Source organism: Alosa sapidissima, chromosome 13, assembly GCF_018492685.1.
Source record: "Alosa sapidissima isolate fAloSap1 chromosome 13, fAloSap1.pri, whole genome shotgun sequence".
Taxonomy (NCBI): Eukaryota; Metazoa; Chordata; class Actinopteri; order Clupeiformes; family Clupeidae; genus Alosa; species Alosa sapidissima.
In genome coordinates, this window is record NC_055969.1 from 32,444,196 (window position 1) to 32,469,369 (window position 25,174).

Genomic DNA, 25,174 nt, shown 5'->3' on the forward strand with positions numbered 1-25,174 from the left:
CGTCTAACGTATAAATGAAAAACCTCAACGTTATAACGTTAACTTCACCACTTTAACAGGATGCACCAGCTAGCGCACAACTGTTGACCTCATGATGGGGGTTAGGATTTTTTATCTGTATGTTGTCTGCTAGACTGCCTACTGTTTAACTGTTTAAAGAAAAACAATTGCAAAATAATATATATATTTTTTGTTTTGTAATAAAAACATTTCCTTGACTCGTGCTGACGTGGTGTCATCTGGATGTTTGCCACAAGTGTCTGTAGGCGGCAATTTGCTGTGATTCCTCTCCAAAACAAGTGAAGGCCTGCGCGTTTTCTTGCTTGGAGGTGTTTATGTTTAAACGGTGTGTTTTAGGTCGTTAACACTATTATTTTTTTGTGTTCATAATTAGCCTACTCCTCAATTCCTAGACACGCGTTAAAATTACTGTGTCGATCAATAAAGTAACCTCTATGAGCTGTCCTACGCCAGAACAATCCAGTTAGTTCAGTTTCCTCTGGAACTGGTTTTTTATCTCTTTAAACGGGCTTTTCAGAGATGCCCGACCTAAACAAATAGCAAAAAGCTGCGAAATGATGGTCATGTCCTTGACCGCAGTGTCCTGTCTTGCTGTTTTGGGCAAAATTCCTGAAAGATAAACTGGCCTAGGGCAGTGTTTCTATACCAAGCAACTTGCTGTATGCTAAACTCGGATGGTGACCTGTTGCATGAAATGACCGTGCGTGAGTCCATTGAGCATGAGGAGGTTGACGGCAAGGACGCAGACACACTTGTGGTGGACATGAGGGTGTGTGTGTGTGTTTGCTATATGTGGAAGCGAATATATAGCATATTGCATGTATAGCTGTCACCTGGCAGAGGTCCAGTGTTTTTTTAGTCTTTTTTTAGTCTCTAAAGGCATGCTGGGAGAGGTCAGGAGCCACTCTCTTTCCCTTCCTGCCCTCCACCTCTCCAAACTCATCCCCAGCCCTCCCCTTTGTGCAGGAGGAGGTCGGACTCGGCTGCTCAGCTCCTCCTCGTGTGCGTGATGGCGAGCCTTCTTCGTGTGGTGGCCACCAGCTGCTCTGCTCCGCTCCTCAGCGGGGTCGTCTCCGCCAAGCTTCCGGCCGTCAGGAACGTCCGGACTCCCTTCCTGCGCTTCTTCAGGACACACCAGGCTCTATTGCGTGCAGACAGTCCAGGTAACAAACGCGCAGGTGAAGGCTGTCTGTCTGTGCAAACTTACCTGTAGATCTCTCATTATTCGAGTGCGTGTTCTACCTGACAGAAGCTACATAGTAAAGTACCGCTGTTAAGTTCACAGAAATGGATTTTGAATATGTAACAGGTGGCAGGAGTTCACCTTGTAATGCTATATGATTGTGGTGACATTGAGTGCTGGAATAAGTCAGCCATTGTCTTTAATGCATCGTTCTTTGGTAACCGACACAAGCCTGAGTAACTTTCTGTCATCTTGTGGTTGTAGATCCACCAATTCCATCTTTCTGCATCTCTAGTTAAAGCTATTCAAGCATTTCTAATGCATTGCTTGTAGTCAAACATTTTCTATCTATGCCCTCCCTACTGGCAATATGGGACGTACCCTTGTCACCTCAAGGATGACGTTTTTTTTTTTTTTCCACCTTTGTCCGTCAGTTTTTAATGTACATTCCTCACCAAGGTCACCCTTGTTCCACTCCTGCACACACACACACCCCACCACCCACACCCATTGTCCTGTAGGTGGAGTTTATTGTATCTGCCTTGGAGGCGAGGGTTGTTTTTTGGACGCGAATGAATGAAGTGCCTCCACTACTCTGCTAACATTACAGTTAGGCAGGCAGACAAGCCGGCAGACAGACAGTGTGAGTGAGTTGGAGGCTGGCCATTAATGGCTCGAAGCCTTGTAGCTGCACAGACGTGAAACCTGCAGCTGTGCCCAGCTATTTTTGGCTCTGTATCAGCTGAGAAGAGGCCAGCAGGGTGGCATGGATCTGTGGTTGTTGGGGGTGGGGGGGTTTTGTGAGTGGGCAGATGGGAATTGACCCTTGTCTGCTGTGTCGGGGGGGGGGGGGGGGGGGGGGGGGGGGGTTGGGGGAGAGGGGTAGCTGGCTGAACCAAACATCAAGGTTAGCAGCTCCAGAGATCTGCTGTCATACGTGTCATCCTCTTGTCATGATTCATTCCATGAAGGTTCTTTGTCGGGCTGGGAGGAGTAGAAAAGGGAAAAAAAGTGTATTGTGTTTCAATAACAAGAGGGTTTATGCAGCTTTGTTGTTGCATCGCATCGCCACCCCAGCTGTTTTCTTTTGTTTTGAGTAGAAACAAGATTGGTTAATGCCATTGCCTTTAGCAGAGTGCACTCGTGTTGCAATTACTTGACGAAAAAGCGCTGGCACAGGCAGAGTTGTTTGCTGAAAGTTTTCCTCTGGAGCATATACTTAGCCCAAATACTTCTCTAACCGCTGTGGGACTGAGTGAATTTAACCCCCTTCTTTTTATCTGGTCTCATACTATTGTGTGGTGCTAGGAACTGTTAGCGTAAGTCCTCTTCACATGGAATTGTGAGCGGACAAATCCCTCTGTTAGTCAGATACTGTTTGTGATGCATACCCTGATGATGGTGTTATCTATAGGTCCAAGTGCCAACAGTGGAAATTTCCACAGGAAATTGCCCTGACGGGGAGTTTAATGGGGACAAGGCTCAGAAGGCCTCGTCCAAATGAGTTTATGGATCAGGCACACTGCATTATTGCAAAGGTCTTTTGGCAAGAAAGCTGTGCTTAGTATAAACTATCTAGTTGAATCCACCATTCTTCAGCATGGATTGTTAACCAATCGTGAGCTTAGTTTTTGCCTATGTGGCACTTGCTGTAGTTTATAGTTGTGTAGTTGTGCAGGCCTTATTAGCTCAACAATGTGTGTGCTGGAGTGGCAATGGGTGATCTTTAATTGTGCTTTATCAGGTTGCTTGCCAATGCTTTCAGAGCACTACTACATGACCTGTCATTCAAACTATTATGGTGATTTTAAGTAGGAGTAGATGCTTTAAAATGTCCTATTGCAATATAGTACTTAGTTCACTGTAAGGCTGCCAGCAATATGTTTGCCTCATGCCATTATATTGCTATGCAATAAAATATAATACCAGGTGTATGCAAGAGATGGAGAGGTTACATCTGTGCCAACTTGTGACCCTTTATGGAAATGTATTGTTTTATGACTCAGAATGGATAAAGGAGAATCAAGGTCTATAACAAGAGACACTTTTAGCCTAAAGGGTACTGATTGAAAAAACGTGCAGAAGACAAGATGATATTTAACATTAGTCAGAACACACTGATAACATTCCATTTTTTGGACATGCACTGTATATCACAAAGATGCCTGTCCGTGTCAGAGTAACTGGCCTGCTCCATATACGCATGGAAGTGCTCAGCCCTCTCTGATGTTTTTTCACAGGTATTCCTTACAAACAAGTGACCGTTGGCGTGCCCAAGGAGGTCTTCCAGAATGAACGGCGAGTCGCCATCTCTCCCGCTGGCGTGCAGGCCCTGGTCAAGCAGGGCTTCAACGTGGTGGTGGAATCGGGTGCCGGAGACTCCGCCAAGTTTCCGGACGACATGTACACCCAGGCTGGTGCCACCATCAAGGATGCCAAGGAGGTCTTTGCCTCCGACATGCTGCTGAAGGTGGGTTTGACACATGGTGCGAGTGCGAGGAGAGATTAGATTAGATTAGATTCAACTTCATTGTCATTGTGCAGAGTACAAGTACAGAGACAACGAAATGCACTTTGCGTCTAACCAGAAGTGCAAAAAAGCAGAAAAGTGCAATGTGATATACACAGTATAAGCAGGTGGTGCATAAACCGTATATAGTGCAGTATAGACAATGGTGTACATTTAAGAAGGTGGAATGGTTTACAGTAATATAAGTTAATTATACATATGTGCAGTGTATTAGCAGTAATATTATAAGAGCAGAATAGGTATGGATGGATTTTATGAATGTATGAACAACATTCATAAAATTAAAATGTCAGTTTCAAGGTATGTGTAACAGTTATAGTTATAACATTCACATGTTCATAGGAATGTACTATCCGCAATATCCGCACATGAGACACTGTAAGCAGTACAAGGCCAGACGACTGCAGGGTCATTACGTTGCATAATCTATATGCATAATGATGTGAAGACCAATGCAATCTCTGTAGTTTAAAAAAGGGCCCTGACAAATGTACAAATGCCTACAATATTAAAGCTGTAAGGCATCACTTTATACTGGTTCAGTAAATGGCTGTTAAACATCTCTCTTTCTCTTGCTCTTTCTCTTTCTCTTGCTCTTTCTCTTTCTCTTGCTCTTTCTCTTGCTCTTTCTCTTGCTCTTTCTCTTGCTCTTTCTCTTGCTCTTTCTCTTTCTCTTTCTCTTTCTCTTGCTCTTTCTCTTGCTCTTTCTCTTTCTCTTGCTCTTTCTCTTGCTCTTGCTCTTTCTCTTTCTCTTGCTCTTTCTCTTTCTCTTGCTCTTTCTCTTGCTCTTTCTCTTGCTCTTTCTCTTGCTCTTTCTCTTGCTCTTTCTCTTTCTCTTTCTCTTGCTCTTTCTCTTGCTCTTTCTCTTGCTCTTGCTCTTGCTCTTGCTCTTGCTCTTGCTCTTGCTCTTGCTCTTGCTCTTTCTCTTTCTCTTGCTCTTTCTCTTTCCCCCCTTTTCCTCTCTTGCTCCACGTCTCCTTCCCTGCGCCCTATAGGTTCGTGCCCCCATGCTGAATCCGGCGCTAGATGCCCACGAGATTGACCTGATGAAGGACGGAGCTACGCTGGTCAGTTTTATCTACCCGGCCCAGAACCCGGAGCTCATGGACCTGCTGTCCCAGAAGAAGGCCACCGTTCTGGCCATGGACCAGGTGCCCCGTGTCACCATAGCCCAAGGTTTTGATGCCCTCAGCTCAATGGCAAACATTGCTGGGTGAGGATTTGTCTTTGCCAATTGCTAAATAGCAAAACTGTGGCTAATCTTAAGCACTACTAATCACACTTTTTTTTCAATTACATTGAATGGTGAGATAAAAAAAAAAAAAAGTGTTATTTGATGGGCTAGACTTTCCATACAGTTTATGCTTTAAGTGCTGTGTGAAACAGCATTTCTTAAACTGGAGAGAAACTGGAGTCAGCTATAAGCTGTCCTTTGGATGTTGTAGGTGAGGGAATGCTTAAAGTCTGTTGTGCAGGGAAAGGTGGCCCCCCCAAACCAGAAACATCTGTATACATTCAGCTCTGTGACTCAGCAAGTTTGGCCCGGACTCCATCTTTAGCCACCATCTTAAGTGAATCGGGCCACAAAAATCTCTATGAAGGCTCAAGGCATTTTACATTTTTATTATTTTAAGCACCCCGCTTTTTAACATAAAGACCTGAAGGGAAATTACTTGTCTGCTACTGCTTGTGTGTGTGTGTGGTGTGTAAACAGGCCTGATATTTCTAGCCAGTGTTGGTTTGCATCAGTACTGCCCCATCCACAGACAGTGTTGATTTATGAGTTTATGCGTCTTTGTTTTGGCAGATACAAATCTGTGGTACTGGCAGCAAACAACTTTGGACGCTTCTTCACTGGCCAGATCACTGCTGCTGGGAAGGTTCCACCAGCGAAGGTACAACGCTGTGTGTGGTCTGGACACACCAGGCCTTGAGTACTGTCTGTCTAGTATACAATGTGTTAACCCTGTGATGTGGCCTGTTTCAAGCAGATGACATATGCCCTTTTTAAATCATCTATTGAGATTGAGAGCTAACAAAGCGGACTGCTGCTCAATAGGTCTGAAATCATTCAATTTAAAGCCTTCAGATGTTCAGCATGTTTCAGTTGCAGAACTGAATCAAGACCCCAGTCCTCCTTCTCCTGTCTAATAAAGTTGGGCCTAACAGCATTGCACTCTGGGTAGTGTCCATACACATCTTATGCTCACTCTTCCTGCAGCACACCCTGATCTACTGTGTTTCATCTAATCAGTAACAGCCCTGCTACTGTTCCGTGTGTGTTGATCTTGGTGGATGTTGTACTCGACAGGTGCTGATTATTGGCGGAGGCGTGGCAGGATTGGCAGCCGCTGGCACTGCCAGGGCTATGGGCGCCATCGTCCGAGGCTTTGACACCAGGTAAAGAAGAATCTGTGGTGAAATGGGATGTTTGTGTCATTGCGAATGAGTGGACCCAAAACAACAAATTAAACCCACAGCCACTCACAGTTGCGGAAGTTTGAGATTAGGAAAGGGGGCAGATGAAGTTGAGGAAGTATGGAGATGACCTGACATGACTGCTCGACTCCATTCATATTTGATTACAGTGAAACAGTACTGCACTGTTTGACTTCTCTAGACACAAAAGTATGTGGGACTAAATGTTTTGGTGAGATCCCAAATGGCACTGACTGTCACTTTCACTTCTCCCGGCTTTCTTCAATTTGGATAGAAATGTCTTGCCACCGCCTCAGCTGGAACACGCTCAATTTCCTAGCGGTTTCTCTGCGACCAGGGAACGCTGATAAAACATTCCCGAGATCCCCCACCACATCACAAGGGTCACCATGTCCCTCAACACGCTGTCAGACTCGTGTCCTTAAAGTCGATGCTCCAGAGGGGTGGCGGTGGAGGATCAGAGAAGAAAAGCTCATTTTTATTCAGCGCAACAAGAGCGAGGCGTAATTAAGACCAGACGCGGTGGCGCTCTCGGTCCCACGCGGCCCCTGGGCTCTCCTTATTGCTTGCGTAACTTCAGATTAGCGATTTTTTTTATTTTTATTTATTTTTTTTGTGGGGAGAAGTGGGGATCCTTATTTGGCCTAATTTGCCACTCAGTATTTTGGCTAATGAGATAATCCTCCTTTAATGTGAATGAGGAGCGTGGGGATTACTGGGCCAGACTGATGGATGGACTTGTTGATCCTTTTGTCTCTCAGGGGTCCAGGAGATTATCGGGTCCAATATCTAGCTTTGGCCAATAGGTGGCAGCATTGCACTGGCTATTACAAGGCAGATTTCAGCATGTCCGCATGTCTTCAGTTTGCCTTTTCCTTTTCAATTAGTAAAGCCAACTTTCAGATTTACACTGGTAATATTAGCCAACTGGATTCTACTGTTCTTTTTACTTTTTAAATGCCTCTCTGCTCTTTCTTTTATGTGACCGGTTTGGCTCAGCAAACAAAATATGTTGAATGCCCTCAGGAGCCTTTATTTACTGCCAAGCCAAGTTTTGTCAAATACTACAAATACTATGCATGACTCCTAGTAGTTGACCTTGTATGATGCCTGGCATTGCTTATTTGACCTGCTGCCCCCTTGCGCGTGGTATTTCCTGCTCTGTCCGCTGAGGTGATTGCCCCCTCTTGCTCAGAACTAGCCCAGTAGGGCAGCAGGGCAAATAGGTTTCCATTTCTCCTTTGCCAGCTGTTTATTGATCATATGTGAGTTTCAAAACGGGTGATGAACTAAAAGCACTGAGTGTACCAGTAAGCACAATAGGCTATTTGGTCCTCCAATTTGGACATTTCTGAGTTATTTTGACCACTTATCCTTGAGATGCATAAAACCTCTCGGGGTAAAAAAAACAAGTCGTTGTGGTTTTCCAGAGCGGCTGCCCTGGAGCAGTTCAAGTCGCTGGGAGCAGAGCCCCTAGAGGTGACGGACGTCAAGGAGTCCGGCGAGGGCCAGGGCGGCTACGCCAAGGAGATGTCCAAGGAGTTCATCGAGGCCGAGATGAAGTTGTTTGCCAAACAGGCGTTGGATGTGGACATAATCATCAGCACTGCCCTCATTCCTGGTATGTATATATGTATATATAGTTTCATATCACAACGGAAATGTTATTACCATCAGAAGAAAAAAGACTAAGGAAAAATACCTTATTTCTATCTATTCATGCACAGCCCACATGCAGATATTGCTGCTACTGTTACATTTGGCCTTTTACATGCTGTGTGCCTGCCTCTATGCCTCTAAACGCTGTGTAGTGTGATGTGTGCCTATGCCTCTAAACGCTGTGTAGTGTGCTGTGTGCCTATGCCTAAACGCTGTGTAGTGTGCTGTGTGCCTATGCCTCTAAACGCTTTGTAGTGTGCTGTGTGCCTATGCCTCTATGCTTGCTGATGCCTTGATTGAAATGAGACCTGTTTTCTGCCCTAATTGTATATCTCCATGTTTGCTGTTCATCTTCGCTGTTGCCTCAGCATTCAGCACTAACTGCTCTCCCATAGCATGTGCATGTGTCAGCAGCATTGGTTGAAGTCTGGTGATACTGGAAACAAAGTAGCCTAATTGGATAGCTTATTATAGTCTACTGGTTGGACTGTTCAGTTTCTCCACGTCTGTTTAAGTTTCTGTTTAACTAATACATTTCCTTTGGACAAGCCCTTTTGAATCTTGGAAGAGACTTTTCATTTACATCGGGATTGAGCAGTGTTCTGTGTTGGAGTCAGTAAAATATTTGCCTAGTTATACTTGCCCTGCATGAGTTGTCGATATTGACAAGCAGCTGTAACGTTATAGCGTGTCAACCTTGACAACCCAACAGTATTCTAATGTTGGCTTAGGGATACAGCTTCTTACATGCTTGCACATAACTTAATTGAAGAGTTTTGTCTCGAACACATTAGTGTATGTAGAGTTTTTGTGTAGAAGATGCCCCTATCCTATACCCCCCAGAATGCTTCTGATGCTTGTCCATATCTGCCATCTCCATATGAATTCCTTTGCCTTAAATGGTGAGTGCATAGAACATCACTGTATGGGGAAGGTCAGTGTTGATATTGTGGCGGGCCAGCGTATGGGGAGCACTGGCCGTGTTCCCTTTTGTCTTATTTCCACTAGTCTGTTTTGACGTTTCTTAGCAATGCCACATTGCTAACAGGGACCATCTGTATTGGGCCTTTTTTTGTCTTCTCTCCACATTGCCATCCACTGCTCGAGCAGTTTGAGGCACCAAAGGATCTCCAGAGTGCCTTCCTCCAACCACTCAAGTTCACATCTCCTGTTTTCTTTCTCTCTCTCTCTCTCTCTCTCCCCCTCTCTCTCCCTCTGTACATCTTGTCCCAGGGCCCTTAGTAAAACTCCTGTTAGTGCTGAGCTGCTTTGTATTAAAACAGGATCTGATGGCTGCTGCAGTTAAGGCCCCTGATGTGGTCTCCTGATATTAGCTGTATCATTACCAGCCTCAGACAGATAAGATGGATGCCCTGTGGTGCTCTGGTTGAGTGAGACGGAGAGAGAAACTTGGGAAATGAAGGGAAATTGTGCAACAAGTCACATTTGTTGAACAGTGCTCATTGTAGATGAGCGGAGTCAATGGAGAGGATGGAGGAATGATTACATCTCCTTATCTGTGGCAGGAGCTCTAGAAAAACAGCATAGGGCTTCACATTAAACTTCAGATGTGTAAAGTATACACGCCTCTTAATGCCTTTTGCAGTCAGGCATCTAGCAGATGCTGTTTATCCCCCATAATTTCAGATGGGTTTTGGCACAACCTCTCCCTACTATTGACCTGCTTACCCCAGCAGCGCCAGTAGAGTACATATCTTAGTTTAGCATGCATACACAACGTATACACAACATACATGCTCGTGATCATTAAATTAATGTTACTCCGCTCCTTGGAACTTGGTAAGATCTTGTTAAGGCCATGCACCATTGGTTCAGTTAGGAAAAATGACAAAATCTAACAGTAAGTTCATGAAGTTCATCTTTGCTTGGCGAGCTTCACTCCCTTTTCTGCCAGTTTATTTTCAAATTAGATTGATGTTAACCACACTACTAATGTGGATCCAGTCAGCAGCCCAAAGACAAATTGAAATTGTACACTTTCTGGCCCCCAGTGCGGTATTTGTTTACACTTAAGAGATTTTTATTTTAAGTAAATTTGTATTCGTTATGTTGCGATCTGATGGATAAGCCCTCATCCAGCGCAGCACTGGAAACCTGGCCACCTGTTTGAGTGCAGCTGACGCGTACTTAGCCCTGGGACTTGTCAGCCGTTTCCATCAGGGAATTGTTTACCTGCCAGCTTGTGAAGAGCGAGGTCACGGGTGTGTGTGTGTGTGTGTGTGTGTGTGTGTGTGTCTATGAGGTCGGCAGCTGAACGAGTCTGGTTTGTAGCAGATGGAGAGAGGTCCAGGACACACACTGGTTCCCACTCACCCCAGCTTGTTTCGGCACTACTGTTTCTTGTTAAAACCGGTTCCTCTGACCTTGACTGTGTCTGTGACCTTGTCTGTGTTCTTACTGATGTTCGTCTGATGTTGTCAAACAAACGTGCGCACCAGATTGCAGATGATTGCTTTATTTGAGATGAACTGTGAAGAAGAATAAGTAGAAAAGGAAACTATGGTACTCTGTGTGAACTTATGACATTTATTGCGTTAGTATTTTCCTGAATGTGCATGTTATAAGTATTATTATGTATAGTAGTAGCAATTTTATGTGCAATGATGAAGGGATTTAAATGGAAAAGGAACCTTTTTTTTTATTTCTAACTTCAACCAGAGAGTATCATTGTATAATTGTTTTGTGTGTATGTACTAATCCCAGTAGATGTCCACAAAAGGCTTTTTGACATTTGACCCTTGCGTTGCCATGACGCTGTGTCCCCAGGTCGCAAGGCACCCATCCTGATCACAAAGGACATGGTGGAGAGCATGAAGGACGGCTCTGTGGTGGTGGACCTGGCTGCCGAGGCCGGGGGCAACTTCGAGACCACCGTCCCCGGAGAGCTGACCGTCCACAAAGTGAGTGGCTGCCCCCTGGCTGAGGGGAGGACTCTCCTCTCTCTCCTGAATAGCATGTTGGTTCATTCAAGTCAAGTCAAGTTTATTTATATAGCGCATTTCATACACAGAGGTCATTCAATGTGCTTTACATAAACAAAACCAAACAATAATAACAAATAAAAGCAATAGAAGGGCAATATAGTCAATGAATAGTTAAAAGGTAAAGATCATAATAAAAAGAAAACATGAAACACAAGGTAAAATCATTTAAAAATAAAGAATAATTAATAAGCAAAAACAAAAGCAAAAGTAGTAAAAAAGTAATAAAAGACAAGGTAGAATAATTATCAAGGCAGATTCAGAATTTGTAACTCGGCGCAGAAAGCAGAAAGCATCTGAAAGCATTCAGGTGGTGAGAAAGAAGTAACACCACATACATTTCACCAGGATTTTATATTGCTATAGTAAACAAAGATTGCTTCTTTTTTTTTATGTAACTGAAAAAGTTCTCAACATTTCTCAAAAAGTTCTTTCACTTGTAGCACACCAGATTAAATGAACCAGGATATGATGTAGTTGCGTGGCAAAGCCACAAACAGGAAGTTTACCAGGCAGACTCCATGCTCATCAATGAGTCCTTTCTATCCCCATTAGGGTGTGGTCCATGTAGGCTACACAGATCTTCCCAGCCGCCTGCCCACCCAGTCCAGCACCCTGTACTCCAATAACATCACCAAACTCCTCCGAGCCATCAGTCCCGACAAAGACAACTTCTACTTGGATGTCAAGGAGCAGTTTGACTACGGAACAATGGACCACGTCATCCGTGGTTCCATCGTCATGCAGGTTAGTGCTTGATATTATGGCACAGTCTCCTGCTCTAGAAATCCCATCCTTTCAGGATTAGAAAGATTGATTTACCAAATTCCTTTTTGTTCAAGAATGTCAAGTTGGTCAGATCAACGAAAATTGTTATTGTACCTTGTTCCTGTTGTTTTTGTATTATGTTTTTGAGTCTGTATTATGGTTTAAAGCTGGTATTACGGTTGTATTCCTGTATTACGGGTTAATGGCTAAATCCATGTGAAATGCTGTGGTGGCATCCCTCCTCAGCCACCATCCCCCCAACCCCCCCCCCCCCCCCCCCTTACACTCATCTGGATGGGTAGCCTGCATGCTGGACCATGGCCGTGGGTGTTGCATTCTTTTGAGCCTGTGGTCGACATCTGGTCTCCTCTCCTCTCTCCCCATGCATGTGCAGGATGGAAAAGTGCTTTTCCCAGCACCTCAGCCCAACAACGTGCCCGTGGCGGCCCCACCCAAGCCCAAGTCCATCCAGGAGCTGGAGGCCGAGAAGGCTGCCACAGTCTCCCCCTTCACAGCCAAACTCACCACCGTTGGCGCCTACTCTGGAGGTGAAGAGCCGCCCTCCTGCCCTTTTGTACCCTGTCTTCCTCTTCTCTTCTCATTTGATTGGTCTTAACCCCATTCTTACCCCTTTTAAGGTGACCCTCTTATTTTTGTGATTGCGTTCTTCGGATGGAATTGAAAGCTCCAGTTTGAGTTTTTGCTCAGAAGGCCTTGCAGGATCTTTGCCAGTTTACCTTGTTTTTTTTTTTTTTTTCCAATCTTAAAATTATAGCATCTACTCCTCCAATCCTATAGTAAGCTGATTGGTGCTGATGGGGGATGGGGGGGGTCTACCAGCTTAATTTCATTCTTGACTACCACAGTTTTTTGATGAAAGCCTTGCTCTTACGGTCTAGATTTAAGAGGCACCAGTCTAAACCAATCAAACATCGCTCATGAAAACCCTAAACCCGGGATATGTGTGAACACAAATCCCATGTGGGGCCTTTTACAACACATTGCATACAGGACATGTTCACCTCAAAAGTGCCAGTGGCCAGGGCTTGTGCTTACATTACCATTGCCTCGCCTTGTAAGTTTTTCCTTAAGCCAAGGGGGGGTTGCGTTGGCACTGATGAAGCAGAGAAACATTTGTCTGTCATTAGGCAGAAACAGTGCTGTTGGGTTTGTCATGGCCTTTTTTGGGGTGGTCCCGGGGCTCTGACCTGGGTTAATAGGCCAGTCACTGGCTTTAACGTCTGCCATTAATGTTTTCTTTTATGCGAGGAATGAAATGTCGCTCTCCAGGTCCCTGCTCCAGCCATCTCCCCTGCTTTCTCACTCTGCAATCATGTGTTTTTATTTTCCTGCCTCCTCCGAGTGCTCCAGTCTCTATTAAACTTAAAAGCCTTGTAGAGAAAAATACGCACAAATGAATTCTATTGGTTACAGACATCGCAGGAGTGTGTGTGTGTGTGTGTGTGTGTGTTAGAGGCAGCTCTGGCCTTAGATCAAAGCGCACACTTCACTCATCCAGACAAGCCGCAAATGCACCACGCACATAAATAAACACCCTGGGATAAACAAACATGCAAATTCATCTTCCTGCCCTTTCATGCTTTTTGTTTTTGTTTTTTGGGCATATCTGTCTGAGAAGGTACCGACCGAACGGCGTCCCTCCTTCACCCCCCCCAACCCCACCAACCACCTCATCAGACGCCTATCTGTATGACCAGTGCCGAAGCCCTTTGAAAATCAGAATTGGTCACCTAATTGGCGCGCCGCCTAGTCCCCACCCCCTCCCCCCCTCGCCCCCATTCCCACCCCCACGGCCTCCTCTCCTCCTGCTCGGAATGCCAGGAAACTGGAAATAATAAAAGAGAGGGTGGTGGTGGTGGGGGGGCGTGGGATGTTTTAACCCCAACCCCCCCAGCTGGCTCTGCCTGTAATGGGCTGAGGAGGGTCCCCGCCCCCCCCCCCCCCCCACACGCCACGAAGCCCGCTCTCTCTCTCTCTCTCTGGCCTTCACTTTGTGGCGGTTGAGGTTGCCGCCGGAGGGAGGGAGGGAGGGAGGGTTTAGTGGGGTGGGCCTCTCACAAGTCGGGCCTCTGCGGTTCTCACCTGGGCTACCGTCTGTTTCGCACCTCCACGTTGACCCCTCACCTCCGGCTGCTTTTATGGGTGGCCTTTGTAGCACGCAGGCGAGAGTTGGAGCCAAGTTCAAAGATGGCCGCGCCTGAAGACTGATGGCTTTTAATCAGCAGTGGTGGCGACGGCAGAGGGAGTGGGAGAGGGAACTGACGACTTCATCAGTAATTATCTGGGCCTTTTTTAAAAAAAATGTTATCCACATCAGCTTCTGTTTGTGGTTCACGTAAAGTTTTCCAAACAGGGAGTTTGTTACATGTTTAGAATGCACCTTTATAGGTCAAATGTCTGTTCATCCCCCTGTTTGACTGATGGGTAAACAATTTAAACAAATTGCACTGGGAAACACTTTGTTTTAATTTGTTTGTTTGTACGTGTGTGTTTTTCAGGACTGGGAACTCTACTTGGCCTTGGCCTCTGCGCCCCCAATGCTGCCTTCACACAGATCGTGACCACCTTCGGCCTGGCAGGAATTGTGGGATACCACACGGTTTGGGGCGTCACCCCAGCTCTGCACTCCCCTCTCATGTCGGTCACAAACGCCATCTCTGGTAAGCATCGCCACACGTGACCCAGCTCACTACAGCGCACAAACAAAACTCTTGTGCGCTTCCTCCTGTCCACAGCTGGATCATGGTCGTCTCCTGTAACGGAAGAGGGTTTTCCGTAGTCAAGAAAATCCGTTCTCCAAGTTGAGCTGTTTATGGATTTGAGGGCGGCGCCTTTGCTTATTTGGTTTTATTTTTCTCCTCCAATCTAGGGTGCCAGCTTAAATAAGGGAAACCTCCCAAATCCCGTTGGTGATGGCTTGGCATTAATGGAACTATAAATAGCAAGTAATGTGTTAAATCAAGGAGAACCTCATTACCACACACACACACACACACACACACACACACTCCTGCTGTGTTGAGTTTAATCCTCTCTGGTCGGCCACCCCTGGTGCAGGAACCTGCCGTCTTCATTAGTTTGGTTTGTGTGGTGTGGCTTCCAGGCGGCTCCCCCTCATGTGGTTGAGGATGTCTCCCACAGCCCAAGGAGAAGGACGGGGTTGGGGTAGGTGGTTGGAGGGGTGAGGTCCTCGCTTCCTTCTGCTTCTAGCTCGCGCCCCCTTTTCCTCCCCCAGCGCGATGCGGGTCCAGGAAAGGTTTAATCGTCTTTTAACAAGTCTGCGGTGGTCCACATTAAAGGCCTGTTCATGTTGGCTGAATTGTAAACGTTTCGAGTGAGACTACAAGGGGCATCCACTAGCAACGACAATTAGCTCAAAGGACCTCCTGCGCACTTCCTGACTTCCCTGCTCCTAGTCATTCGTTCATCCTTCTTTCTGTCCTTTTTTTTCTCCAATACCTGACTCTTCCAATGCTTTTTTTTTTTTCTTTTGCTTTGTAATTTTTTTCGCACACAGCGTTGGAAACACTGTGGGCGCTGGAATTCTCTGGGCCCGCAAGCCAAGCGTAATAAAGCACAAATCAACGTGAATGAGACGTTAGGCCACTTATTAGGAATTTCTTACTCTGAAGAGAAGGAGAGAAAGTCGGCAAGCGATGGCGAACGGGGGGAAAAAAATAAATGACAGCCTTACAAAAGCGTCGAGTTTCTTTTGATGTTGCGTTTCGTCCTGGGTGATGGTGATGGGCTGAGTCCCTTTAATCTACCTGAAACGGGTGAAATCACGACCCACCGGTCATGCCACATAAAAACTGCTGGGAGGGAGAGGTCAAGAGTGTGTCTGAGTTGTTGAATGGATGACTTCTTTGTGATTCTCCTAGTTGTAGTGGAGAAGAGGGAAGGTTTTTAGTCAGCGGCATTGATGTCTGGTAGGACATGTCCCCTTTCACCTTGGATTCACCTTGGATTCACTTCAGATACAAGGATCCTGTTCTTCCATGACTCAGTCGGGGCTTTTGCTTCGCACGACTTGAACTTTTTAACTCGGTTGATTTGTCATAGTCATAGTCAAGTTTATTTATATAGTACAATTTAAAACAACCTGTGGTTGACCAAAGTGCTTAAAAATAAATGGATAACAGAAGACAAAATGAATAAATACACAAAAAAGCACAACAGGAAAATAAAACAAAAAAAAATATGTGTGTGTATGTATATGTGTGTGTGTATATGTATGTATGTGTGTATGTGTATGTGTGTGTATATATATATATATATATAGCCTACATACGGTAATTACATTCCACACTTCATTTAAAAGCCATTGATGGCATATGTTCTTTTAACTTGGCTTTAAACCACCAATAGTTGGTGTGGAACTAATGTGAAAAGGCAGGTTATTCCACAACTTGGGCCCAGCTACTGAAAAAGCACGGTCACCTTTATTTTTTAGACGACTCTGAGGTACTGAGAGCAGTAGTTTATCTGAGGACCTCAGAGTTCTGGGAGGGCAGTGAAAGTGTACAAGCTCACTTGGGTATTGGGGAGCTTGCCCATTTAAAGCTTCAAAGACTTTACTTTCTTTAAAAAAAAGAATTTTGTAATCTACTCTAAATTTCACTGGTAACCATTGCAGGGATTTAAAAAACTGTGTGGTTACCCTTCAGACACTCACCTTGATTTTTCACTTGTCATATTTGTCACAAATCCCAAGCTTTCATGAACAGTGGAAAGAGGTTTAGCATCCTCCCATTGGCATAAGTGTGGATTGTGCGTGTTCGTGATGAGGTGTGTGTGCGTGCGTGTGTGTCAAGCAAGCACATGTGTGTGTCAGTCAAATGTGCGTGCGTAGTTTTACAGTTAGTCTGCTGCATTTCCTGTAGCGCTGGAGGTAGCGTGAGCGAGAGTTTCTCTTGCTTCTTGTCTGCGATCAATTGCTGCGCTGAAATTCCAGAGGGGGGGGGGGGGGGGTTAAAATGCTCTGCAGCAGTTACACACATCATTGACTCGCTTTGGCAACCCTACAGGTTTACTTTAATTCAGTGGCATTGCGTTGGAAGTCATTAAGTTGTTCTCATTCAGTTTACTGTTCAGTTGATTCCGTTTATTGTCCTGGGTTTTTTTACCTTTTGTAGGACATTCTCAGAGTTTTGTTATTGTTTTTTTTAGGTTTGTTTCTACCCTTGTCTAATTTCACCCCTGTAAATTATACCCTGAGTAGTTAGAAGCACACAAAAGAATGTTCTACAGGCTGTTCATGTTAAATATATAATTTCATGCAAAGCATATGCATGTTTGGATGTTATGTCATCTTACATGATGGTTTTGAAAAGCAGGAATGTTTACAACGGGTTTGTGGGACCTCATTCATAACCATTAGTGTTAATATGAGTACGTAACCATCATTTTCGTGTGTGTGTGTGTTTTCCCCTCCAGGGCTGACTGCTGTGGGGGGGCTGTCCCTCATGGGAGGCAGTTACACCCCCACCAACACGGCTGAGACGCTGGCTGTGCTGGCTGCTTTCATCTCGTCTGTCAACATTGCTGGTAAGTGCCTGGAACAAACCAACAGGTCCCCCTACCCCCCCTCCCCATGCGGCTCGTTTTGTGGCCCGGGTGGCCGGCACAATGGAAAGAGGGCTGTGACATGAAGGGCGCCCGCGGTGAGTGTCAGTAATGAGACTTAGCCCTGGATCGGGGAGAGGTGGCAGGTGAGAAGTCTGCTCCCTGGATGCCCCCACCACCCCCTGTTTCGTGAGAAGTCTCCCCCCCCTCTCTCTCTCCCTCTCTCTCTCCCTCTCACCTTTCTGTCTCTCTGTAGTCCCTCCAGGTTAAGTTTAGATGGGAAGAGGTGACCCTCACTCACACCTGAGCTAGTAGACATCAAATCCCTCCGAGTGTTCTGTCTAGGCGACAGAGCCAGAGCCAGACTGTAAATCAGGTAGCGCACATTTCCTGAAAAACGATGTGCAAAATTGTCATTAAATGACAAGGCGGGTGGAAAAAAGTGAGGAGAGAAAAATAGTTTGGAACAGGCATGTGTCCAAAATGCCATGTCAAATCCAAGCAGCCTTTAATCAGTCCAAAAGTCTCGGTTGGATTTCGGTGACGGCGCCGTCTTGGGACCCCAGTCCTCGGTCAAAGGGCGTGTGGGTAATTTAAAGCCATATTACTGGGCATTTCCAGACCCCTATTTCCCTTATTGTTTTGTGTCCCACTCTGCACTAGCCACTTATTACTCTCCGAGATCCTTTTAAGTTTGTGTTGCTTCCAGAGGACATAAAATCTCCATGTAGATATTCTACCCCAGGTGTTTAATTTCAATTTTTAAAGCATGTTTTTAAAGTCTGTTCCTCCCAGTGTTTTGCAGTGGCGTCAAACCAACAAGTCGTAAAACATTGAGAGTGGAGACGTTTAGACAGTTTTCTTGGTCTTCCCTTTCCTGTATTGCCTTTTCCAGACAGTTTTCTGTGATTAGCGCATACTAGGAAAATTCCAATTGCCCTCTCCCATTTAGGTCCAATAAAAGACCAAGAATTTATAGATTATAGTTTTTTTATAAACAGGAGAGCAGGTACTGCTGCTTATTCAAAGCTCTAACATTAAATTTATGGTGGGAACATGGAACATTTTTCATAGAACTGTTGTTAAATGGTGCAGTGCATTCTATGATGCTGATTTAAACTTTGTCATACTTAATGGTTTTTGAATTTCCTGTTGTATGTGTGTGTTTGAATGTTGTAATATAAAACATTGCAATTCAATTTTCTCGTCAAGCCCTACTTTTGTGAGGTAAAAGGAAAAATAGACCAGTTGCCTTTTCAAATACAGGGAGAATGCCTCATCTCGATCATGCTTTAAGAGTGCTTGTTTTTAAACTGGTTTGCGTGCTCTGCAGGTGGTTTCCTGGTGACTAAGAAGATGTTGGACATGTTCAAGAGGCCCACAGACCCCCCAGAGTACAACTACCTATGGCTGCTGCCCGCGGGAGTGTTTGTGGGCGGCTACGGAGCTGCTCTCCAGACGGGCTACAACATTGAACAGGTGACCTTTTGATCCTTCTGTAAACTATAACTTGGGCACTGTACAGAGAAATAATTTAGCTCATCATTTTAACCTGTTAATATACTACCACTATAATATTATTCTATATACTATAGAATAATATGTATTACTTCATTTATGTTCGTTAAATAAGGGGCTGCCTTGAGTCTGGACATGAAAAGCCTATTCACTGTCTGCCATTACATTTAGTGCTCTTGAGTGGCCATATGACCATTTTGTGTGTGTGTGTTTCCCACTCCTAGATGATGTACCTGGGCTCTGGCCTGTGCTGCGTCGGAGCCCTGGGTGGTCTCTCCAACCAGTCCACAGCCCGCCTGGGCAACGCTCTGGGCATGATCGGTGTAGCGGGGGGCATCGCTGCCACCCTGGGTGCCCTCAAGCCCTCCCCTGAGCTACTGGCCCAGATGAGCGCAGCCATGGCAGTGGGTGGCACAGCTGGTGAGTCTGTGTCATGTATTTACAAGAGAACTACAACTCTCTGTGGCATCTCTCCGTGTGTGTGTGTGTGGGGGGGAGGGGTTGGATCTGTATGTGGTTGAGCGTGTGTGCTCGTTCTCCCCAAGCAAAGCAAATGATTTAAGTGAACTGACTTCAACCCAGTGCTAATGGTCACCAGCTCGGTGAGTCACAGTGCAGCGGCATGGCAGAGGCCTGCTGCAGCCAGTCGGCTCTAATCTACATGGCTAATTATTCCTGGAAACAGGCTGGAGAGTAGTTGAAACCATTCGGACCAGTCACTGCACTTTAGAGCAAAATGCTGCGCACTTCCAGATGCTCCAAGAAACCCCTTAAGGTTCAACATCTCAGTCCGCTCTTCCCCTCCACCCATACACACAAACACACACATATGCACCACTTACAAAACTGCAATTAGTAGTCTCTCCCTTGTGACCCACTTCTCGATTCTCTCTGACCAATACCCTGCCCCCCCCCCCCCCCCCCCCCCCGTCGTTGCCTCCCAGGATTGACCATCGCCAAGCGCATCCAGATCACCGACCTGCCGCAGCTGGTGGCCGCCTTCCACAGTCTGGTGGGCCTGGCCGCTGTGCTCACCTGCGTGGCCGAGTACATGGTGGAGTACCCGCACTTCGCCACCGACCCGGCCGCCAACCTCACCAAGATCGTGGCCTACCTGGGCACCTACATTGGCGGAGTGACCTTCAGTGGCTCCCTGGTGGCCTACGGCAAACTCCAAGGTGAGCAGAGCTCCACGATGCTGTATGAAACATATTCACCGACTGGCCACTTGCTCCAAACAGTCTGGTCCAAACAGGTGGGAGACGTTGGGATGTTGTATAGGAATTTCGCAACGACCAGATGTTCTTGATTTTTCTCATTAAAAGCCATCCCCTTCACTACTCCGTTAGTGATGGGGTCAAATAATAGAGCAACGAAACCTTAACGTGTCGTTGCCAAGGTAGCCATTTCACTGGATCTAAACAAATCAATCCAACCACAGTGGTGAACATAGTGGTGGCTTTCTTAATCTATTTACATCATTTTAAGTTTCTGTGACGTTTTCTACACTGTAGGAATCACATACTACAGAACATGTATTCATAACACAATCAAATTTGTGACCACAGAGTTTTACTTGAGCAAGGGTTTTGTAACAGAGACCTGCATGGAACTTGCCTACAGTTAAAATCTTTAATTTCATGGACGAATCGGACAAAAACCGTCGTTCTGAACAGCCGGCAGATTTTGATAAGATGTGAAATATGTTGCTTTTCATTACATAATGTGTGGTAGCTGGCTCTGTTTAAGCCCTTTCCTCAAGGGACCGAGCATACTGGAGACGTGTACTGCTATGATATCATAGACAAGCCTGAAATGAATACTTTGTGTTTTGACCTAGTCCTCATGCCCAGTGCAGGCCTGTTTTACTACTGTACATGCAGTGCTATCGATGCACTTCGAAAGTTTGTTTAGATCCAGTGAAACTGCCATCATGGTAACAGAATGTCGCACTTGGGTACTCTATTGTTTTATGCAGTTTAATTTTAAGACTGCAGACTTAAACATTTTTGTTTGGAATTCACTTTTGATTCAGAGTTACGACACTTTGTTCACGATCAAAGCCATTGACTTCTGTAAAGCAAATATTTATCCCTGTTGACCCTCCCCAGCTTGGGAACGGATCCCAACTGATCTAACAGTGCCTGTTCTTGTGTTCTACTGGTGCTGCCTGGGTTCTGTACTGATGGTGGAACCACTGTCGTGTTCCGTGGCCCACCAGTGCCACACATGCCCTGTGTTTAGAACTAGGCCAGGCGGAACCTCTCAGGATTCAGCACTAATTAGTCTCTCCGCCCCCCAGTCATTTTCCACTTGTTCCTGCAAGCTGGAACACATTATCTGCTCCGCGCTTTTTCCCACTGCTCTCTCCCGCTCGGCAACCTGGAAAGCTGCAGTTTGATAAAAGATTACAACCCCCCCCCCCCCCCCTCCTTTTTTTTTTTCTTTTTCTTTCTATTTTCCCCCTCTTCCTCTGGTCAATTTGTACAGCTCCCACCATCGCCTCCCACCATCGCCTCCTACTCCCCATTTTTACTTCTTCTCTTCTTACTATCTTCTCTTTCTTACTATCTTCTTTTGCTCCTCAATTGCACATATCAAAGGTAATGGAAAAATAAGGCTTACATTATCACCGTACATCTGTACTACAAATGGTTTGGGCCCGTGGGTTGGACTGAGAGTGAGGTTGTCTCAACGCAAGTTGTGGAATTGTTTGCACAGGAGAATTTGAGTTCCAGTGCCATAATAACTCGCCATCCGGCAGGATGCAGCTAGAATTCAGTTTAAGGTACACCTATGGAGAACAGCTTGCTCAAATTATTCTGAAAATGATCGTACACATGTGTAGCTTAAATATTTCCTCCCTCAGGCCAATTCTTGTCATTGTAGTTTTTTGTGGCTTTTTAGATATGGAGATACTGCCTTATCTGCCTACATCTCCCAATCTCCATGTCTGTGTGCCCTGCAGGTTTACTGAACTCTGCTCCGCTGATGCTCCCCGGGCGCCACGCTCTCAACGCCACCCTCATGGCGGCCAGCGTCGGGGGCTTGGTCCCCTACATGATGGACCCCAGCTTCACCACCGGCATCACCTGCCTGGGCAGCGTGTCCGCACTCTCCGCCATCATGGTGAGATCCCAGCCGCAGATATCTGGGGAGTCTGGGAAGGGGAAACAGTAAGCTTATTGGACAGTTGAGAGTCCAGTCTTGTTTTGAGGAAGCAGAGAATTATGAGTGAGGAGTCCTCTGATCCTGCTCCATTGTACGTAGGCTCATCCAGGTGGGAATCAATTTAGTTTAAGTCCGTTATTTCATAAGAGGCCAGCGTGGTATGATTTGCAGACACAGCGTTATGCCATTTTTAGTGTTTATTGTCAGAAAGGAGACGTCGCTTTGTGATTGTTTCACTTACGGCTCTCTACTGTATCTGCCAGTAGTTGGCGCATTGTTTGGTGCTCTAGGTTCAGTCCAGTCCAGTGTTTCCCACAGAATTGAATTCCATTTGTGGTGGTTGGTTTGCAGAATTAACTTGAATGCAACAGTTTTTAACAATTAGCACAGTGTGGTTATGATGCTAACCAGATTTACAACATTGTGTGGTGGTCAATGTTGATATTGTGGTGGGCTGCCACAAATAAGTCAATGTATGGGAAACACTGCAGTCATCTGCTGGCCTCACCGTTCTGGTAGCCGACTGCAGTCTGAGCTCTGCGTGTTGCTGGGAAGGCCTCCTGGGCGGTGGTGGTGCTGCTGCACTCTTGTCTTGTTCCTCGGGTTCACTGTGGTTGTGTTCGGGGTGAAGTCATGAGTGTGCGCCTCTAATGTCCCCTAATAAGAGGAGGAAATTGGACCCACACGGGTCATTAATAGAGCCTGTGTGTTCTGACTCGTCTTGTTGCCCAGCGGAGTGGTTGGCCAGGCCTCCCTCGTACACACAGCAGGGGTAATGGGCAGAAGGCTCTAGAACGTTCCAGTTCAAAACACACACACACACACACACACACACACACACACACACACACACACAGAAACATTGGCTGAAAGCATTATTTTTTCATAATAATATGGATCTCACCAAAGTGGTGATGAACCATGATGATGGAAGAAAGGTAAACAAGGATAATTAAATTGTCTCCATGTGCCCAGAGAGGAGAGCGGTGCTCCCTCTGCAAGCTGCAGTAGATTTCAGCTTTTGAGGAATTGGAGCAGGTTGTCAGCAGTTCAGAAAAATAATGTCTCCAGTCTCCCTCCCATGGCTGTTTACCAAGGTTGCTAATGGCAGTCACCTGAAGTCTGGTTTCTTGCTTATTTGCGGGGGAGTGCAGGTGATTCGATATTGTTCATGTGTTGCCCTGTGTTTGTTTGATTGAGTGTTTCATTACATAATGTGTGGTAGCTGGCTCTGTTTAAGCCCTTTCCTCAAGGGACAGAGCATACTGGAGACGTGTACTGCTATGATATCATAGACAAGCCTGAAATGAATACTTTGTGTTTTGACCTAGTCCTCATGCCCAGCGCAGGCCTGTTGGAAGTAAAACACACCCTTCTCCCTCTTCATGGATCAGATGTCTCTCCTATTTACCACTGGATCAGTTTAAAAAAAAACTATGCAATGCTGATGTGTATCCTAGCACAATCACATTCATTTTAAGGCATAGACCATACACCCAGCTTCTGTGATGTATGGGCTGGTGTTTCACGTGTATAGAGTTTCAGTAGATTACTAAAAGAGGCCGAACTCTAAGGTAAGGTTTAAAATGTAAAAAAAAATCCAAATGTCTGTAAATAATTTACCCCATTTGTGTTTTTATTTGTAGATTTTGCAGATTTGTAGATTTGTAGTGTATTTGGTGATATGTACTGGCACCTATAGAATCTTTTCACTTGAATGATCCTATGGTGAATGTTCTCAACTTGGTGGATCACCACCCAGATCAAAACGATTGTGCAGTCCACGTCTGCCCTGTCGTTGGATCGTTTCCTGATCTCCATGGCAGTGACCGTGTCCTGTTGGGCTCCCTCCGTAGGGTGTGACTCTGACGGCGGCCATCGGTGGAGCGGACATGCCGGTGGTGATCACGGTGCTGAACAGCTACTCGGGCTGGGCCCTGTGTGCTGAGGGCTTCCTGCTCAACAACAACCTGCTGACCATTGTGGGTGCGCTGATCGGGTCCTCAGGAGCCATCCTCTCATACATCATGTGTGTGGTAAGAAAGAACACTCACACATTCTCTCTTTGGAACACACAATGTCTGTTATATATATATATATATATATATATATATATATATATATATATATATATATATATATATATATATACACACATACACACACACACACACACACACTATTTAATTCATATCATGTTCTGACCAGTATTTGTTTTATTAGGCTAGCATAATGGTGGTAATTACTTTATCCATGTGGGTGTTGTTGGGTTCTCCCACCATTGTGTCCTGATATAGAAAGCGTGGTAAAGAACGGCTGGAAAATGTGAAGCACACGCACACCCATCACAATGAGTTAATGTACATTGAAGTTTGTTGAGTATAAATCACACCACTGGCTACATCTTGTAATTTTATATGCAGCCAGTGACCAACCCCGTGAGAGGGTACCAGGTTATTTGCCGTTTTGTTGCTCTCTTTTCCAGTGATGGGCACTTTGTTTTTCCCCTTTTTTTCCTGCTTCAAACAGGTTTTTTTTTTTTTTACACAACAGTAGTGAAAAATGGTCTGGAATCTCCCCTCCCTCAGCTTTGTTTGTTTGTGCTCTTTTGTGTCTCCTTGTTTGTTGGGGTGAACTAGGCCATGAACCGTTCGCTGGCTAACGTCATCCTGGGTGGCTACGGCACGTCCTCCACTGGCACAGGCAAGCCCATGGAGATTACGGGCACGCACACGGAGGTGAATGTGGAGCAGACCGTGGAGATGATCAAGGATGCCCAGAGCATCATCATCGTACCGGGTAAACCCCAGGAACACACACACGTGCACACACAGAGAGACGCATACTTACTTCCACTCATGCGCACACACACACACACACACACACACACGCATACTTACACTCATGCGCACACACACACACAGACACATACTTACTTCCCCACACACGCGCACACACACTCACTCACACAATTTCAGGGTTCAGGTGTTCTATCACACACACAGTCTGGGTGGCCGTGCGAGTTCTCTCCCTCTTAGCAGAGGGCTGTGAGAGGCTTGTACAAATGTTTCAGCATGTTATGGCTGTTTGGTTAACCTTGCATAACCTCATTACATCATAAGCAATTTTCTAAACACCCCCCACCCCCTCCTCTCCGGGTGCCTCCCCAAGTGAGTCCGTGGGCGCGCAGGCCGAGGTGGTCTTGGAAAGAGACGCTCGCGTGTTTTCTGAAAAAGGGGTTTATTGAAGCCTCGTCTGACTCCTAACGGTGTAACATTTGTCCGCCCATCTCCACCC

At 45.8% G+C, this 25,174-nt stretch overlaps 1 protein-coding gene across 1 annotated transcript in view; it reads left to right on the forward strand.

Moving 5' to 3' along the window:
• Positions 1 to 25,174, forward strand: part of nnt (nicotinamide nucleotide transhydrogenase) — a 38,587-nt gene that overhangs the window by 586 nt on the left and 12,827 nt on the right. Inside the window, exons 2-18 of the mRNA XM_042059404.1 lie at positions 988 to 1,184; positions 3,445 to 3,674; positions 4,730 to 4,947; positions 5,542 to 5,629; positions 6,046 to 6,134; positions 7,604 to 7,794; positions 10,620 to 10,753; positions 11,390 to 11,581; positions 11,997 to 12,150; positions 14,122 to 14,283; positions 17,060 to 17,170; positions 18,522 to 18,667; positions 18,931 to 19,126; positions 19,651 to 19,884; positions 21,675 to 21,835; positions 23,734 to 23,913; positions 24,517 to 24,676. Coding sequence (XP_041915338.1) covers positions 1,031 to 1,184; positions 3,445 to 3,674; positions 4,730 to 4,947; positions 5,542 to 5,629; positions 6,046 to 6,134; positions 7,604 to 7,794; positions 10,620 to 10,753; positions 11,390 to 11,581; positions 11,997 to 12,150; positions 14,122 to 14,283; positions 17,060 to 17,170; positions 18,522 to 18,667; positions 18,931 to 19,126; positions 19,651 to 19,884; positions 21,675 to 21,835; positions 23,734 to 23,913; positions 24,517 to 24,676 — 2,800 coding nt within the window. The 5' untranslated portion in view covers positions 988 to 1,030. The remainder of the gene's footprint in view (positions 1 to 987; positions 1,185 to 3,444; positions 3,675 to 4,729; positions 4,948 to 5,541; positions 5,630 to 6,045; positions 6,135 to 7,603; positions 7,795 to 10,619; positions 10,754 to 11,389; positions 11,582 to 11,996; positions 12,151 to 14,121; positions 14,284 to 17,059; positions 17,171 to 18,521; positions 18,668 to 18,930; positions 19,127 to 19,650; positions 19,885 to 21,674; positions 21,836 to 23,733; positions 23,914 to 24,516; positions 24,677 to 25,174) is intronic.